The 15956-nt window shown below is 42.4% G+C and overlaps 1 protein-coding gene across 4 annotated transcripts in view; it reads right to left on the reverse strand.

Annotated features, from left to right (window-relative positions):
• NPAS3 (neuronal PAS domain protein 3) overlaps nt 1–14590 on the reverse strand; it is a 596430-nt gene extending 581840 nt beyond the window's left edge. For 2 of the 4 annotated variants that reach the window (XM_040067722.1, XM_040067721.1), the window contains exon 1: nt 14502–14590. In XM_040067722.1, coding sequence (XP_039923656.1) covers nt 14502–14572 — 71 coding nt within the window. In that variant the 5' untranslated portion in view covers nt 14573–14590. Of the gene's footprint in view, nt 1–10528; nt 10884–14501 lie in introns of those variants that run through there. The other 2 variants (XM_040067724.2, XM_040067723.1) reach the window with 2 other exon arrangements.
• Between the last annotated feature and the right edge of the window lie 1366 nt (nt 14591–15956).

A 15956-nucleotide genomic window follows, 5' to 3' on the forward strand; every position in this document is an offset into this window, starting at 1 on the left:
AACAATATCGCATGAAAACAAAACATACTTGATTTAGTAAATACAGCTGTGTTTTTAAAGAAAGAAAATAAATAAACACTCAAAGGTACCACAAATTAAAAACAGAGAAAATATTTAAGAAAATAAAACATTTACTGTAGAAACGTTACTTTTACCTAAGATCCAGACTTAATGTAAAACCTTTAAAATTGTTTGCATATTAAAAGCTGTAACTTTAATGTTTTATTTTTGCTTTAGAAACCTTACACATTCTACTGTCTTACACCATTCCTAGAAGGCTCTATTAGATGAAAACAACGTTATTTTCATAGTGTTAATACACAGTATATCTTACTTTAGCCCAAGTTATTATTTGCCTTTTTGCCATTGTTTGTTTGTTTGTTGTTTGATTTTTGTGTTTGTGTGTGTGTGTGTGTGTGTTATCTTTGAAGACTGCTTCTGTTTCCATTGTTTCATCCTTAACCATTCACATATCAGAGCAATAAGTATTTCATTACTGGTTTATCTGTCCAGAGGCTTGAGAAGCAGTAACAATTAACCCTCCCTTCACAGTGATTGATACAGGCTTTGCTTTCAATTTGTTCCACTACACAGATCATGAAATTCTGAATGCGATCATCCTTATTGACCTACACTTTCAAACACACGGCTACAATGAGATGAAAGTAATTACTAAAAGGAACACAGGACTACTCAATGCTTGAAACAAAGTCTTGAAAAATCTTTTAGATGACCTTCTCATAAAATTAGCATCTTTTGATGTGAAATAAAATTATGGATTTTCTTTATAATCTGGAAATATTCAATGTAAATCTGATCAAGGTACAGTATCATTATATCCCATAAACCCAGTTCTAATGTCACATCAGTTCATATTTGACCCAATAAACAGTAACTTCAACCAGAGTGATCATAGTAGGATCACGCCCTATATACTTTAAAAGTTCCTCTGTCAGCTTTATTTTACACCAGCTCTGCTTGAAATGTTGTGTTGAAAATGACAAGACAGTAATTACTATTCTATTGCAGTCTGTTTCAAAAAAGAAACAGCATTTCTTTTTAAGATTCTGGACTTCTTGAGGCACCTAATGTAAATAAGTAGAGAGGAAATTCAGACTGCTAAGGAAAAATGAGAAACTCAAGTCAGATTTCCATCATCAGCTGAGATGAACCAAGACCAGTACACATCACTGCCAGAGACTTACTGCAGTGGAAAACAAATATTTTTCATAAACCCTTGAAAAATAACCCCTCAAAATATTAATTTCTTTTAACTGATACATTTTTAAAAATTAAATAGGATTGGTAGGTGAGCAGTAATGATAGAAGTGCTTAAAAAATGGGATGCAGTCAAAGAAAATCAGGATAGAAAACTGTGCAGAAGGATGTTCTTACAGGCCTGAGGCTCTAATCACAAAACAAAGTGATGGAGATGAACCAATACTGCATGGATTAGCAATGAATTATTTTGAACTATAATCATGTGCCAGCACAAAGGGGAGGTAAAAACTAGCCATTACTCACAAGCTGATCTGCAGATAAGAAGAAAAAAAAAGTGAAAAAGGGAAAAAATTATATGCTAAACTGAGTCATGAGAATAATGAAAATCTAAAACGTTGTTACACTTCAAGTAACATTATATTTAATGTCTTTCATGTACTGTATAATGTTGAGTATTTACACAATAGAGTCTGTAAGACACTAGGGCTAAAGCAGGGTTAAATTGGATAACTCTTCTGTAAATTAGTACTGCATAATAATATGTGCTGAAAAATATCCTAACAGATGAGTTAGTTTTAAAATAGCACACATGGGCACTAATTTCTCCCACTGCAAAACTGCAAGAAATACATATACATGTGTGTGTGTGTATATATATATATATACACTCACACATATATATACATATACATGCAAAGGTAGAGACTGGTGCGGGTATATGAAAATGTGTAAATACACACACGCTTATGCATACACAAGCATATATAATGTGGAATTTAATTTCCATTAGTCCATCTGAGAGCTAAGCATCACCATTTAAGATTCAATGTTAGTTTTCCCTTCAGGAGAAGAAAATGTTAGAAATAATTTTGTGAGAAAAGAAAAATCAAAACTGCTATCCACAAAGATTCCTGAGATTCTTATGAACAGACTGTTTAAATGAAGAGCACTTTAATCAGTAGAGGAATCCTCACGTTTCTAATGTCTTGCTGTGCATTCTGCAGGTTATAGTAGCAGCTGGTAGAGGTCATATATCTTTTGTGAGCATCCCAAAAAGGCTCACTGCCAGACTGTTAAATTATGAATAAGCAATGAACAAAAGAATGCAGATACGGTGGTGACAAGATAATCCAAGCAAATTTATCTATGACAAATTTCACAGGATTAACAAATTACATTTACACAGAACAATAAAAATGAGGAGGAAAAAAGGGGGAAGGAAAAAAAAAAAAAAAAAAAAGCGCCTACTTCTCACCCACAGCATTAGAGAGAAAGAAAATCTCCATTCCAGTACATGTATTTACATTTAAGTTTAGATAAAGTAAGATACACCTTGCTGAAGATGAGCAAATAGCATTATTTCCTTTCATGCAAATACATATTCTGTATCTATGTAATATACAACATATGCCTGCACTTTGCAGTATACATGTATATAAGTCAGTGGAAAATCCTTTAAAGTTTTCCTCATAATTAGTAAGAAGCAGACTAAATATTGAAGAACTCTAATTTTGCTTTTCAGGCAAAGTATCTTTCCATTCTCTGTCAGTTAAAACACACTTTTTCCCTTTATCATTTCGGTGCTTTTTCTTATTTGAATTGAACAAATATTGCAATGTATGATAATAGCCACATGAAACAAATAAGTAATGAATAGAAATTAAATAACTTTTTTTTTTTTTTTTTTTGCAGTGGTACCATGACAAACAATATTTTTAAAAAATCACTCCTAAAGGAATTATAAATCCATAATCTAGACTGCTCCTAAAGATAGACATGCAGTATGTCAAATAATCTGGGGGGGAAGTAAAGGAGGTTTGCAATGTTTGCTACATCCTGCGTTCTCCTGTTCTGGTTTTTGGAAGTGATACAAAAAATTTGAAATACTACCCTTAAAAAGCATGGAATATCAGTTTCGAAATAGCAGTTCTGTAGAGAAGCATCTTCCTACCTATCCAAAAAAAACCCCAAAAAAACCCACCAAATAAAAGGACAGACATTATGTCTTAGTCTGGAAATTTGAATGCAAGCAGAGTGATTGATAAAAGAAACAGCATATATGTTTGACAGATCTGGAATCAGCTGTATCTTTTCTATCATGCTTCTCATCTGAAGTCTATTTTCTGTCACCTCCATTTATTTCCTGTTGTTTGTTAATCTGAAACAGTTGTTTAGTAAAAATAGATCTTGAATAAATATGGGCCTTCTGACACCATATGTATCATTTATGTATCAAATATATGTTCTTGTTACAGAGCACTGCCTACAAACAGGAAACCTCACCATTAAAGTGAACATCCAATTAATTAAGATACTTTACTAAACTAGTTGGATTCTGCAAACAACTACTTGAGTACCATTTATCTAGCTCATTCAGCAATGGAAAAAATTACTGTACTTTTGATTTTTCACAAGAAACACAAGTTTTGTTGTAAAACTGAACAGCAGCTCAGAAAGAATAGATAAATTAGCCCAAAGTATTTGTTTCTCTTTTTATGTTCATCTTCTATTTGTTACTTAGCAAGAAAAAACAGGTTTGTTTATTTAAATGCAGTTCTTTCCGAGAACCTCCTGTCCATACTGTTAGCAATTTATGCAAAGGTGAAGCAAACATGCCAATCCTACATCTAACTACAGTCAGACAAATAAAATCAGCTATTTTTTTTTTTTCAGCTGTGAAGGTTGAAGGATAAGTACCACTGGCAGCTATTCTCTTTTTTTTAATACTTTTTTCCTTTTTTAATCCTGCTGCCAGCACTGTACAGATTCAGTCACTCAGTTCTTTCTATTGACCTCAACCTTGACCTGCAGAAACTGCCCACTTACATTTTTTTCCCACAAAGTAACAAATTCTGCCTCCCATCATCTCTAGGAAAAAAAGAGCTTTTTAACAAACATTCTTCTAAAATTTGGTATACTGTACTTTTGCTAAATGAATTACAGCTTTGGCACCTAACTCATATAAGCCTAGGTTGTGAGTAAACTGATTGTAAATGTGAATTTGCACATGACATTCGAACATGACATTTAAGTAAGAGGAAAAGAAAATCCCCCACCCCCCATTCTAATGTGTAAATCTGAAGTTCTGATATATAAATATACAGTTCTGTGCCTAAATTTCAGCAAAACTATAACCCTTTAGTATTTCATCCAAAATGACTGTTCGAAGACTATTCATTACACAATAAAATTCAGTTTAAAACAATGTAATATCTAATGAAGCCTGTCCTAAATTTCTGTTGGAGAAAAAATTCCCAGGCAAGTATTTTAAAGGGAGCTTATTGGATTTAGGTGCCCATATTCCACTAAAATGCAGTATGTGTTGAATGCCTAAATCCTATAGGCTCTTCAGAAAATCCAAGCCCCTGGGACATTATCATAGATTACGTACATACATATTATTCAGACTATATCCCCTAAGTTCACTATATACATATGTAAACCTAACATGCCTGCAGGTAACGGAACAGTACTTTTCCACTTAAATTATTTAACGTAAGTGTTGAACTTGTATTATATATCAAGCTAACAACTAATTTTAAATTGCAATCAAGCCATTCTCTGAAAGCACTTTATTTCAGTGGAGGTTTTGTCTGCAAAAGAAATGTAAATCCCTCTAATGAAGGCAGTATAATCTTTGAATACACAGTCAAAATGGGGACTGGAATTTTATTCCTAATGCTAACATTGACAACTTTTGCCACTTCTGCTAGTTCTCAAAAATCTTTTGTGCGTAACTATCTCATCAGTAAAACATGTAGAACTGCGTTTTCAGACCTTTTGAAGCACGCTAAGCCAAATAAAGAAACATATCTACAGAAATATTCAGCATTAATATTAAATATTGGATTGGATGACATCAATGAGAAGTTCCCCAGAACAGACAAATGGCACAACATGACAGAAGAGTTAAAGTCCAAAATGCAACATACAAGAAAGGCTGGGAAAACAGCCTGCAAGAAAATCTTCAAAACTCTGCTTTCGGTAATCCGTTTCAAATTCTTTCTTACATATCACTTGTTCTTTAATGTGCCTGGCTCCCGCCTGCATGCAGAGTGCTGGGTAAGGGCTGGCATAACTCTCAGTATCTAGCTGCAGCAGGCTGAGATCAGGATCTCCTTGAGAATAACTCCATTTTTACTTGACAATCTCAAGACTTTTGCATTTTACAATAACACACTAAGTTCACTAGTCCTCTCACTAAGTACATTTGTCATTTTGATCTCTCTGAGAAAAAATTCACATCTACTAAATTATATGTTAAAAATACTTTTATCCTTGCTTGTGATTCTCTGTAGTATACTTTAACTGTGTATATAATTTCATTTGGGAAATCTTCATTTCTAAAGATTAAGGTACAACTTGAACTCAATATTCTCTCAAAGACAGAGTCCAGTACTGCCAAGTTAGAGACACAAATACTATCTTACCCTCACTGTACCTTCTTTGTCCTGTGAAATATACTTCTGTGGCATACAAAATTAACGAATATTTGTACTACTCAAAGTCCTGTTCAAATGAATGGCACAACGGTCCTATTCATTTGACTAGGACTTTGTGTATTGCAAAACCACTGCTCGAGCTAGTTGCAGAACAATGCTCTAGTCATATAAGACATGGCAGCAATTATTATATTCTTATTATGGCACATCTTCTTATGCGGCAAAATACAATATTATTACAAATTATCCTTATTATGCAAAGTCCTATTAAACAAAAAGTCATACACCTCATTCACACTAATGGGATTTTGTATGTTAAAGATAACATACATTAGCCTTATAAATATTACATAGAAAGAAATTGCCTCTTCTGAAAAAAATGTAATTCTTTTGAAATTAATTTTCAAAACATTTCCTCTCATGGCTGTAAAAAAAAAAAAAAAAAAAAAAAACACCAAACATCAAGCATAAGCAAACAAACCAAAGAAACAAAAAACTGGGGTGAAAATGCAGTCTTTGCTATGTACCTTAAAAATATCTTATCTATGTTAAGAATATATAAACAAATTTCCAGGGTGATATCCTGCAGAACAAGTTTGTTTGATTCATTTTAAAATATACCATGACTATGCTGACATGACTATGCTGAAAACAACAAGATGAGGGTGCTTTTACATCTGCAAGAGCTACTGCTGATAATAATATAAAATTGATCTGATAGAGTAACTGAATGTAAGGTTTATTCACATGAGATGAGATTTCAGGAAATGGTTTCACAGCAGTAAACAGTTACTTAATTGCTAACAAATGAACTTCTGCCACGTTGGTTAAATGGCTTTATTCTACTGACCTTGGTGAGAGAAGAATCATTCCAAAAATGTTACTGAAATGGTAACAGTTTTCATGATCGGTATCAGTTATTAAAAAATCTTATATCTTATAATACATATTCCAATAAAGACGGTATTGTTATAAAGATTATTTTATGAAAAAAAAAAAAAAATTAAACACTCTTTACTTTTTAGGAAGTATGATGATGAAACTAACACCTAGAATGTCAATTTTCAACAACTGTTTTACCTCACCCTTGCAGCAAAATTCCCATCTGGGCCAACAACTTGTGTGCCAAGTTTCAAACAAATGTGATTTGAAATTGCCAGTATATTAGACTCTGAAATTCAAGTGAGATGTTAATAAAAAGAGATGGGTACTGACAATAGATCTTCCTCATATTCTCTTAAAAATACCTATGGCTCCAAGTGTTGTATTAATCTGTTAACAAAATTCTCTAATTATTTGTAACTTACTTATAGTATAGCATTAGAATATAATGCCATCAAATTGTTAGAAAACAAGCTGACTAGATATAGTTTGTAAGAAAAAAACAGTTGTGCTGTAAAGAATGTAAAAATGTTGCTGCAGAGAAAACCTTGTTATTCAGAATCTCATCAGTTACTGAAAATACCTAATATAAGTTTTGTTGATCAATACTCCCATGTAAGCTCTAAATAATGTATTATTCCAGTGGAGAAAAATGCAGCAAATCAAATATGGTGGGCGAATGTTTCAAATTATGGAGAGCAGTATGACTGCTAATCCATAAATCAGAAATCAGAAAGATTGTTGTAATGTGGGAGGGCTCTATTTAATAAAGGTCATTATAACTCCTGGCTCTAGAGCTATAAGATCTAATATCCTCTCTGGTAGCTCTATGATATGCCCATGCATTACTGTTCTTGTTGACAGTCTGTTGCCTTGGAAATATTTCATTATTTCAGTTTTTCCATTTGTAGACCCTTGGCCTTGTGATATGAAGGCCACCCTATTTCATATTTTCGATTATCATTTAAGCAATCTTCTGGAGCTATTTATATAAAAGCAAGTGTTAGACAATGCATATCATCATTTATCACAGCTATGTTTAAGCTCATGCTCTAGAAAAAAGTGCCAAAATAAAGGGTTTTTTCTCTTTTACTTTAAACCAATAGCACTCTAATATTATGATGTGCTATACAAATCGATGCTGGCATATCAAATGCATGACAGTTCTGTCTATTTCATTTTCTTGGGTGTATATCCACACAGTTGAAAAAACTAAACTGTTGCGTGACTGTAAAATTTGCTAAGACTTGCAGTTTAAAAGAAAATCAAACAAATATAAGTGTGTAACTTTTCATATATCCTTTTAAGAACCTAAACAGGTGAAAAAAGTTTCAAAGCTATTCAAGTGCCTGGTTACATCAGAGGCTACTACTTTTTACATCTGTTTTGTAAGCACAATTTTTGCTTGGAAAAATGTAACACCATCTACCTAAATACTTGCGGTAGTGATGACTGAAAAAAACAATGTACACAAAGTCAATTTAGAGGATTCTTAATCTTGAGAACTAGTTTACTGCAATATTAGCTAAGAGACTGCCAAACCCTTTCAGTAAATGATACGCTCCTCTTTTTCAAATATCTTGGTTCACACAGCTGAAAGGATGCGTACAAAGACAGCTAAAATAGTTCCACGCAAGACTTCATGAGCACATGACACAATTTTCAATAAAATGTACATCGGTATCTGTTTACCGAAGCGTTGATGAATTTTCTCCAAAACTTTTAAGGAAAAAACAGACTACCATTATTTTTGCCACAAAAAATGTCATCAACTTCTACATGCAATACTTACGCCTAAACTATCCAGAGCACTGTACAGAGTGATAACAAAGTGAACCCCAAGGGCAAAAAACAACTTCTTGGACACTAGGCCAAGTTTGTGGCTATTAGTGTTCTAGGAATTTAGACTACCTTTTTCCCCTGAAATGATTACACCTCCCACTCCCTACAGGAAAAAACTACTCCGATCCAACCTTTAAAATGACAGCATCAGAGCTGAACAAGAAGATGCTATTAAAGGGCATTAAATTAAATACAGTATATCCTCCTACAACTTCAATCAGAATTTCAGACCAAGTGTTATTTAGTTCAGCTCTCAAGTGGAGCAGAATAACAAATCGCGCACTTTGATTTACCTTCTCCGAATGCCAAATGGAGACAGGTGATAAAGAAAGCACTCATGCACAGGCTATGAAGTTTCCCCTAGAAATTAATTCTATCTTCAAGATTCCTATCTCAGAGAAATTCCCAAAATGGCACACAAATATGCTTCTGCTGGAGAGATTACTGAAGCTATCCTGGCAAATACACTTAGCACTAATATAGTAACATTCTCAGAAAGAAGACAGCAGAATTGTCTGTTGGTGGGGGGGGGACAGGACTTATTCATATGAATTATTTTTCCGACAAAGAACTCTGCAGGAGAAAAGCGTGCTTTAAGTGTAATTAACACAGTAGAAACACCTCTGCAGCTACCGGAATGAAGATTTTTTAAAATTGTTTATAGTTGAAAATTAAGATCTGTAGTTAAGTCGTTCACATCTAAGTATGAACTGTTTTCCCATTCCCTCCTAATGTTGCTGCCTATCAATATAGCCTTGTCAAAGTGCAACAGTTAACACTAATGCATCTAAGACAAGCACGCTAACACTTCAGTGGCGAATATGAGATCTATGGGGTTTTTTTTATACCGCACAGTCTGCTTTCTTAGGAAAAATGGCACAGCTACTTAGACAAAACCTGTGGGGTTTGCAAGTTATACTAGAATGCTGACCGTTCTAAAATAAGCAAGTATGAAATTAAGGCTAAAGTACTTTTGTTTAAATATTTTTCATACTTATTTCCCTTGCAAAATATAAATCAACTAACACGTGATCCAGCTACTTTTAAAGGCTATCTAAATGTTAATTTCCATTCTTCCAACTAGCCAGGAACCTTCCTCAGCCCTCGCGCTCAAGTTCACTTGAAACGCTAAAGGGGGCGGGAGGGAAAGAGCCCATCCCAAACCCTCTAGCTGCTCTTCTTCTGGGCATATATCTCGTCGCAGTGTAGCAATGGAGCTTTGAATACTTTTGTAAGAATCACAAAGTAACATCACATGAACTTGTACTTTTGTCTCCTACCAGTCACTTCTAGAAAGATTCACTTTACTAGAACAAATCCGCTACGGGCAATTCGTGTCACCATCAGAGCACATTAATCACAAGCACTCTCTCCCAACAAAAGTACGTGGGGCAGGCGGCGGGCCGGGAACCTAGCGGGGGGGTAGCGCGATCACCCCCCGCCTCCCTCCCGGGCCCCCGCGCACCGCCTCTCTGCCTCCCCGCCCGCCCGCGCACCGGCTCCGCTCTGCCCACGCCGGGGGGCGCGGGCACCCGCGGCCGGCACGGCACGGCGGCGGCGGGGCGGGGGGGCCGGCCCGGGCAGCCCCGCGGGCGCAGCTGGCGGCGCGCCCCCCCCCCGCTCCGGCCTAGCCGCACTTGAACCGCACCGGCGGGGCCGGCCCCTCCGCCCGGAACGCCGGGCCTGGCGCGGCGCCCCAGGGCCGCCGAGCGGCGGGGGCCGCCCGGGGGGCCTCCCGCCCCCGCGCACACACAGACACAGACACACACACACACGGACACACGCACACACGCCCGCTCCGCAACGCGCCCCGCCAAGCACCGGCTCCGGCAGCCGCGGTGGCGCGGCCGCCGGAGCGGGGCCGCTGCTGCGCGGCTTGTTCTGAGTGTGTGCTTGTGTGTGCGTGCGTGTGTGTGTGTGCGCGCGTGTGTGTGCGTGCGGCTGGCGGTGCGCACTAGGAGGAACTCACGGTGCCCGGCTGTGCGAGCAGCGGGTGCCGGCGGCAGGTCCCCCCCACCCCGGCATGGCAGCCAGCCCCGGCCCCCGGCGCCGGCGGCTCGGCCCGGCCCGGCGCTGCTGCGGCGGCGGCTGCTGCTGCTGCTGCTGCTGCTGCTGCAGGTTCAATAAAGAGAAAGTGTTACCGTTCTCGCCTGGAAGGATCCTGCTGAAAGCTTGGCTTGGTAGGCGCCATCTTCCTGGGATTTTTTTTTTTTTTTTTTCTCCTCTCTCCCTTACTTTTCCCCCTCCTGATGTTGGTGTGTGTTGTGTGTCTAGCAGCAGCAGCGGCGGCAGCAATGGCCCCGGTTAGCCAGACAGGCTAAGGAAAAGTACTGAGGCCAAAGCATCGCGGGCTCCCACTCCTCCGCGCAGTCCTGGTGCAGGTTGCTTGCTCGCTTGCTTGCTAGCGCTGCTGCTGCTGCCGCTGCCGCCGTCCATAAGCCGAGGAGCGGAGGGAGCCGGGGCCCCGCCGGCCCCAGAGACATGCCCAGCGCAGGCAGCGGCGGCGGCCGGCGGCGGCGGCGGGAAGAGCTAGCCGCGGCGCAGCCCCGGCGGGCAGCCCGGCCGCTGGCATCGCCCGGCAGGTGCGGCACACGCACACACTCACACACACACGCGCGCACGCACACGCACTCACTCGCACACTCGCACACACACCCCCACGGGCCGGGCTATGCGGGGTGCCGGGCCATCGGGCTAGCGGGGCGGGGGCGGGGGAGGGAAGGAGGGGTGTCAGGGATCTCCAGGCTTGACCGCTGTGAAAGTATTTCTGGGCATTTTCCAGCTGCTTTCCCAGCTCCGCTCCCGCTCTGCGTGCAGGGGACAACAGCCTCTGCTGCCGGCGCAACAACGCCACTCAGTTGCAGTTTCGCATAGTTTCTTCTTCTGGAGTCTGGGCTCCAGCAGGGGAGAGGAGCAGAGGGAGGCAGTGACTCTCTCTTCAACTCCGCGGGCGCAGAAGCGCAGCGGGAACACACCGGGCGCAGGCAGCGTGACACCCGTGGGCTTCCGCGGACTCGAGTGTGAGCCGCGGGCCGGGGGATGCGAGGGCCCCGCGACCCACGGGTGTGCCCGGAGCCAGCCCGGACGGGCCGGGGGAAACCCGCGCATCCCCAGCCACCTCCGAGAACGCGCCCGCACCTCCTGAGAGTGGGCAACGGGTACTGGCGGGATAAAAAGGCGTAGTGCTGGAAATGTGAGCTTAGAGTGATGACCCGCTTTGTTGGCAAAGGGTGTAGCACTTCACGCGGTTTTATTGGAGATTATGAAACTAATCATGAAGTAAAGGAGCGGGCAAAACAAACCGCTACCTTAATCCTTCCTTCCAGGACACCGGGAGAACCTGAGCGCTGCCAGCCCTTAAAGAGGAAATCACTCGTTCGCTAAAAGCTTTTCATCTCCAAGGTAACTTTGAGGCTGTCCTGCCGCTCCCTTGGAAGTACAGCTGCTCGGGCCTGATCCTGCTCCTTGGGAAAATCCAACGGGCTTCCTTGGGGAAACAGGCAAGCCCCGAAGATCGGCCTCATTTATTCACGAGAAACGTTCCCGCGACTACTCCAAGAGTTTTTTGGCGGGGAGGGGAGGAGGCTAGGGGCCGAGAGCGTGTGCGAGCCGCAGGGCACAGCCAAGGGGAAGAAGTTAGCAAAACACCTGGAAGTTTGGCTGCCGGGCGCCGTCCGCTAACTGAGGGCCGAAGGATTTCTTTCCGCAGGAGGCAACCGGGCCGGCGTACCTTGGCGCGGGACGGGGGACAGGGGACGGGGACAGGGGACGGGGACAGGGGCAGGGGCACCGCTGCGCACGAGAGCGGCGGGACCGGGCGGGCAGCGCCGCGCTGCGCTCCGGGCGGCGCCGGGGCCGCATGGCGGGGGCCAAGGGGGCTGCCTACAAAAGTAGCAGATGCCTCTCCCGGCCGGCACTCCTGTCTCCTCGCCTCCGATATGGGGGGGGGGGTGGGGGGTGGTGGTGAAAAAAAAAAGAAAAAGAAAAAGAAAAAAAAAAGTTAACAGGTGTCTCCTCGGCTGTGGCAATAAAGGAGGTGTCGTGTCTGCCGCATTTTAAGCGTTTTGAGAAAGAACGGAGAAAAATCCGTCGACGTAAATCACGCTGTTTCATCCATAACGTATAGTGAAAATTTGGAAGAAGCGCATAAATGTTTCCCCTCGTAGATTAATGTGAGAGGCATCCAGACTGGTCTGGATTCCTAGTAGTAAAAGTACTTGAATATCTATGAAGCACTATTTGGATTAGAGGTGTTAGTTTGTCAGAGAAGTATTGCTTTTATAACTTCTTCCTGATTACAGACTGATAGGACCAAGCTATTAAACGCGAAGTGCTAAAAAAAAATGTATGCTGCCTTGTCTACATAATTCTGTTTAACTTAAAGTCTCCAGAGGTCTCTTTCATTTGTCTAAAAGCCAATCTGACATTTCTGACCCTTGACTTCCCCACTTCACAGACTAAACTATTGTGATTGCTGCCTGTACTTCCTCGTTAAAGTGTCCGTCAGTTTCCATTGTAATTTAAAATATCTTATAAGTGACAGAAATCATACAGAAAACATACAAAGAAGGAAACTTTAATCCATATTTTATAACTATCACATTCAAGATTTTGGGGTTGGTTTGTTTGTTTTGTTTGGGTATTTTTTTAGTATATGATGGATTGGTGTGTTTGCTTGAGCAAAACAAGACTCCTGCTCAGTTTCAAATGCTTCTTAGCCAAGAACGTCCTTAGGTATCATTAGAGCTTATTTCAGGAGTATAAGCTCCCTATTAACTCTCATTTGATAAAGCCTACAAAAGTTACCATCAAACGTTTTCTATCACAGGCATCAAAACTATGGGAAGCAACACAAAAGTTGCTGAACGACAGAGCAGGCAATGGTCAGTTATCTAAATCTGGCTCTTAAACCAATTAAGTTTGAAATATTATGCTGAAAGTTCCTTTTTTTTTTTTTTTTTTCCCCTCTCTTTTACATCATAGAGATGTTTAGTTTGGACATTTAAGATTTTACAGCATTTTTTTCGGTATTTAATTTAATGCAACAGTGGAAAGGAAGATACTCGGGAAAATGTCCTTTTTATTGTATTTAGAGAAATACAAACGTTTTGTTCCGATTTAAGTAAATCTTTTGACGTCTACTTGTTTGGTGGTTTTTTGGGGGGGTGGTTTGGCGGGGGTGTTTTTTGGTGTTTCTTTTGTTTGTTTTTTTGGGGTTTTTTTGGTTTTTTTTTTTTTGAGGATTCGGCTTCGGGTATAGGCTTATGATAAAGCAAACTAACAGATTCAGACTTCAGGTTTAGAAACATAAAGAAATGTCAGGTAATTAATTCAGTTTCATGTTAGTATCAGCATATATCGATGAATTGTTAGGGCAAATGGGGGACGTCTTTAAACTTCATCATGACTTACTGCCAACTTTTTACGCTTTGCTTCCTAAAGGCACTCTCTGTGAATTTCCTGCATTTGCATTAGAATGCATTTAAGATGAAAAAAAAAATAACAGTGCTGAGTATACTTTCAGCTGAGTATAGTTTCAGCTACATTTCCCTGTAGTAACAGGTGATATGCCAGAACTGTTAAAACTACAATGTGGAATTGCAAGTGTGCCAACCCCAAGTGAAAATTGTTCTCTTTCTTGGTTGAAAGAAAATTATCAATCAGCATACCATGATCAATTATCCCCCTGGCTGCCACACACTGGGATTTGCACAAGGCATTGACATTGAGAAATTCCTCTTTAGAAAGGATGAGCGGACGGGATCCCAAACTTTGCAGCAGCCAAGCTAAGATGCCGGGGGTCTCACTTTTTTTTTTTTTTTTTTTTTTCTTTTTTTTTTTTTTCCTATTGTTGCTTTACAGCTCATCCAAGACAAAACTAGGAGATTGTGTTTACTTCTCAGTGCATTTTAAAAGATGCTGTATTAAAAAAAAAAAAGCACCCTCCCCTCCAAGCAAGCTCTCCCCCCTCAACAAACAGAGATTAAAAAAAAAAAAAAAAATTAAAAAAAAAAAAAAACCGGGGGGAAAACAAAGAAACACAAAAGCACAAAGAAAAAGCAAGTGAGGGAGCCTCCAGAAGAGCCGCACACCCCTCTCCCACTCGGTGCTCACCGTTGTTGGTAGGAGGTGATGCCCTGGACGTTTTGCGGGTTGCCGTTGGCCGCGGCGCCGGCTCGCCCCATGCCCGGCGCCGCCGGCACCCCCCCGGCCGCCCCGCCGGCCGCCGCCGCCGTCACCTGCACGCTGAAATCCGGGAAGATCCTGATCATCCCCGCGGCTCAGCACCCGGCGAGTGTCGGCGAAGAGGTGCAGCAGCAGCGACTCTCCCTCCGGCGGCTGCAGCAGCAGAGCCAGGCACACTGCAATCCCATTAGTGAGTGGCGGCCACTGTGAGTGAGGACGGGCGCTTTGATGTGAGCGGCTGGGCTGAGATTGAGGAGTTTGGGGGGGCTAGGGGTAAAGGGGGGAGGGGGGGGGAATTTACCGAATTGCAAACATGCAACGCGTGAAGATTTGGGAAGCGAAGTGGAATATCAGAGCTAGCAAAAAAAAAAAAAAAAAAAAAAAAAAAAAAAAAAAAAAAAAAAAAAAAGGTATGTCTAATTCTACTGGAGCTGTAGATATAGGAGAAAAATCCAAGCTGAGGAGGGACGGGGAGGAGAGAGGGGGGCGCAATTACTTTAGCGGTGCAGTGAAAATGATGAGCAGCAAATGTTGCCTTTTTTCCCTCCTCCTTCTCGTCCCTCCACCCCCCACCCTCCACCCAAAATGCAAGTCTTAGAGGATTTCTCTCTCAATGAAGTAATAATAAAGGCGGCTGACCACAGTCTGGGCTAGCGCCAACTGTGCGGGGGGGTCAGGGGGGTGGGAAGGCGGGGAGGGAAGGGGAGGAATATCCCTGCTCCCAGAGTCCTAAGGAGAAGAGGAAGAGTGAAGGATTGTTGCAGCACAAGTTCTCGCTCTTGGTAACTTGCTTTTGCTCTCCTAGAGGCACCCCGCACCCCCCCCCCCCCCACCCCCCCCGCCTCCGTCTCTTTTCTTTCTCTTTATGAAGGGACGGTTTTCACAAGCGAGGAAATGCGCCGCTTTTGTGCAAAGGCAGAGTTTGTTCCTTATTCTAGGGAGCTGACTCTCCTCCCCTCCTAGTGTGCAGCAATGTTATTGCGAGTCAAACTTGTAAGGTGTGTGCTGTCTATGCAGGCACTGATCCCTACTGCTGCTTCAACATATCAATTATAGGACGGAGCGCTGCGCAGAGGCCCCTCGCAGAGCTCCCCTCCGGCTGCGGCACCGCACCGGCAGCGGCGCGGAGGGGCCCGGCCTCCGCCGCCCCGCGGGACGCGCGGCCGCAGCTCCAGGCGCCTTTGTGCCGCCCGGGGCTGCGCGCAGCCCCCCGCCTCGCTCGGGCGGCTTTGCCCTCACCCGCCCCCGCCAAGCGCTTGTCCCCGGACGCGGCGCTGCGCGGCTCCGGCAGCCCGCCGGGACCGCGCCCCTGCCCCGGTGCGGGCCGCCCGCCCCCGAGTCCGCCTGGCCGCGGCGCTGCGCGGGGCCGGGCGCCGGGAAGGG

This window comes from Hirundo rustica, chromosome 6, assembly GCF_015227805.2.
Source record: "Hirundo rustica isolate bHirRus1 chromosome 6, bHirRus1.pri.v3, whole genome shotgun sequence".
NCBI classification, from domain to species: Eukaryota; Metazoa; Chordata; class Aves; order Passeriformes; family Hirundinidae; genus Hirundo; species Hirundo rustica.